General features: G+C 44.4%; 1 protein-coding gene across 1 annotated transcript in view; it reads left to right on the forward strand.

Moving 5' to 3' along the window:
* Positions 1-2,239, forward strand: part of SYCP1 (synaptonemal complex protein 1) — a 44,232-nt gene that overhangs the window by 3,496 nt on the left and 38,497 nt on the right. Inside the window, exon 6 of the mRNA XM_019513761.1 lies at positions 1,244-1,313. Coding sequence (XP_019369306.1) covers positions 1,244-1,313 — 70 coding nt within the window. The remainder of the gene's footprint in view (positions 1-1,243; positions 1,314-2,239) is intronic.

Below are 2,239 nucleotides of genomic sequence, written 5' to 3' on the forward strand. Positions count from 1 at the left end.
GGCCCCAAATGATAGACTCTGATGAGATATTCTGAAGTGGGGGGGGGGGTGATCTTAAGCACTCTTATTTAGTAGTTAGGTTTGCAGAAAATATTAAAATAAGATTCACTGAGGCAGAGAGAGGAACCATGCCTCTGTAGTCTCATGGTTAGAACAGTCACCTGGGATGGTGGGAGACTTGGGTTCCAGCTTCTATGCTAAGGAATATTTATGTATTTTACACCAATAGTCCTTGGAGCACAGACTTGAAATGAAGGTCTCCTCACTCCCAGGTGAGTGGTCTAACCACTTTTCTCCCTCTTGTTGTTTCTCTCTTGCCAAAAGGTTCTTTAGTGGTTTTCTGCAAAGTAGAACAGCTTTTTAAGGAGAGGTGAAAGTGCCATTACCCAGCATAGCCTTTTTGTCCTTGGGAGGTAGAGATGTGTATTTGAGCCTGCTCAGACAGAGGAGGGAACTGAGTCTGGGTCTCCCATATTGTGCAAGTGTTCTCTAACCACTACACCAATGGCATGGAGCTGGTCCTTGGCTTGGATCAGTCCCATGGACCCCCTTCCACCACAATGCTGGATCTAGTGCCTGTGGTGCCCCCCCCAGCCAATTTGGGAGTATGCTGCAAGTGGCACCCACTTCAGCCAGTCAGGGACCTATGCTGCATGTGGCACCCACATATCCCAGACCAGCTGGGGAGGGAGAGTGGGGCAGTGGGTACATTGCACATGGAATGGGTTCCATGTGGTGCAGATGCTAGAATGGCTGGAATGTGTATTATGTGCAGTGTAAATCCCAGGCCAGCTGGAATGGGCACTGCATCTGGCATGTGGCCTTTGAGTCAACTCAAACCCAGGGGCAGCAAGCTGGCCAGATGTTGGGACTCTGCGGGCCAGATCTGGCCTACAGGCTGTACATTTTACACCCCTGTGCTACACTATTGTATAAAAGGAAGTAGCAGCTGTCATCCCTGTACACACACACACACACACACACACACACACACACAGCAGAAAGATTTAACTTCTCAAAACAGCTTACCATCTAAGTATAGAACTCCTTGAATATCCACTTTTAATTAGCAATGACTTTTAAAATTAATTCAAATAAAGTAACATTTCTTTACAGTCTTAACTATTTAAAACTATATTTCTGAAAATAACATCAAATTTGGAATACTGCATATTTTAACCACTGTGCACATTCTTTTTTCATTACATAAATTAGTTTATTAATATTTATTATTGTGTTTTAGGGGTTGATCCTGGCTTTTGAAGAACTTCATGTAAAAGCAGAGAATTCCAGATTGGAAATGTGCTTTAAGTGTACGTTCTGCTTAATTTTTACAGTACTCTCTTTGCACGTAAAACAGTCTGTGGGGAGACTTGTCCAGGCTTTATATTTCCTTGCTCCAGTCTTAATGCAATGGCAATCCTCTCCATCCTGGCACCAAAGGCACTGAGTACATGGGGGCCCGAGGGCCCTGGCCCCACTCGGGAAAAGGGCTGTCACCTGAAATAATGTAAAGCTTTCTACATGTCCATCGTCTTAGCCCCCCCCAGCAAAAATAAAAGTTGGCACATATGCCTGGCATTGCTTTCCTTTTTTAGCTTCAGGTTTCTGCAGCCTCAGTTTCCCTTTACTCAAAGTATATCTTTCCAACTTGCCAGGAAGGAGTCATTCAATGCCACACTCAAGTAATGTTCCAGGCAAAGTTTTATTTTTTAAGTGTATAAATCTAATTTGAAAGAAAAAATATTTATTTTTTTCCCCCACCCTTACCTTCACTTCCCTGAAGGCTTTTCCTTTTAGTGTTGAAGCTGTGATAAGACGCAACGTAAGAGGCACACCTAAACCCTACTTCTGGGCCGGCTGCATCAGCCCACCTACCCCTCTGCTGTTTTTTTAGAACAACCTGGGTTTGCCAGATCCTTTGAAAGGTGCCAAACAGTTCAAACAGATAAGCACAGGCTCAGGCTTGTCCCTACTTGGCTGATCCCCCACCCTCACTGCCTGGCTCCCTTGCCAGGAGGTAAGCACTATAGTATATACATTAGTTTTTGAAATTGAGTACAACTCAATTCACAAAAGTTTTGGAGGGGTACCTCGAGTCCACTGAGGGTTGCCTTAAGTCTACTAAGGACGAGAGCCATTGCCTTTGAATAATTTGACTCCTTGTCATCTGGACTTGAAAACTATACAAGCTTGGCTGGTCCCAAGTCATTGGAACAGGTCCCTGTTGTGCTTATAT

This window comes from Gavialis gangeticus, unplaced genomic scaffold (assembly GCF_001723915.1).
Source record: "Gavialis gangeticus isolate Ggan-Ray unplaced genomic scaffold, GavGan_comp1, whole genome shotgun sequence".
Taxonomy (NCBI): Eukaryota; Metazoa; Chordata; order Crocodylia; family Gavialidae; genus Gavialis; species Gavialis gangeticus.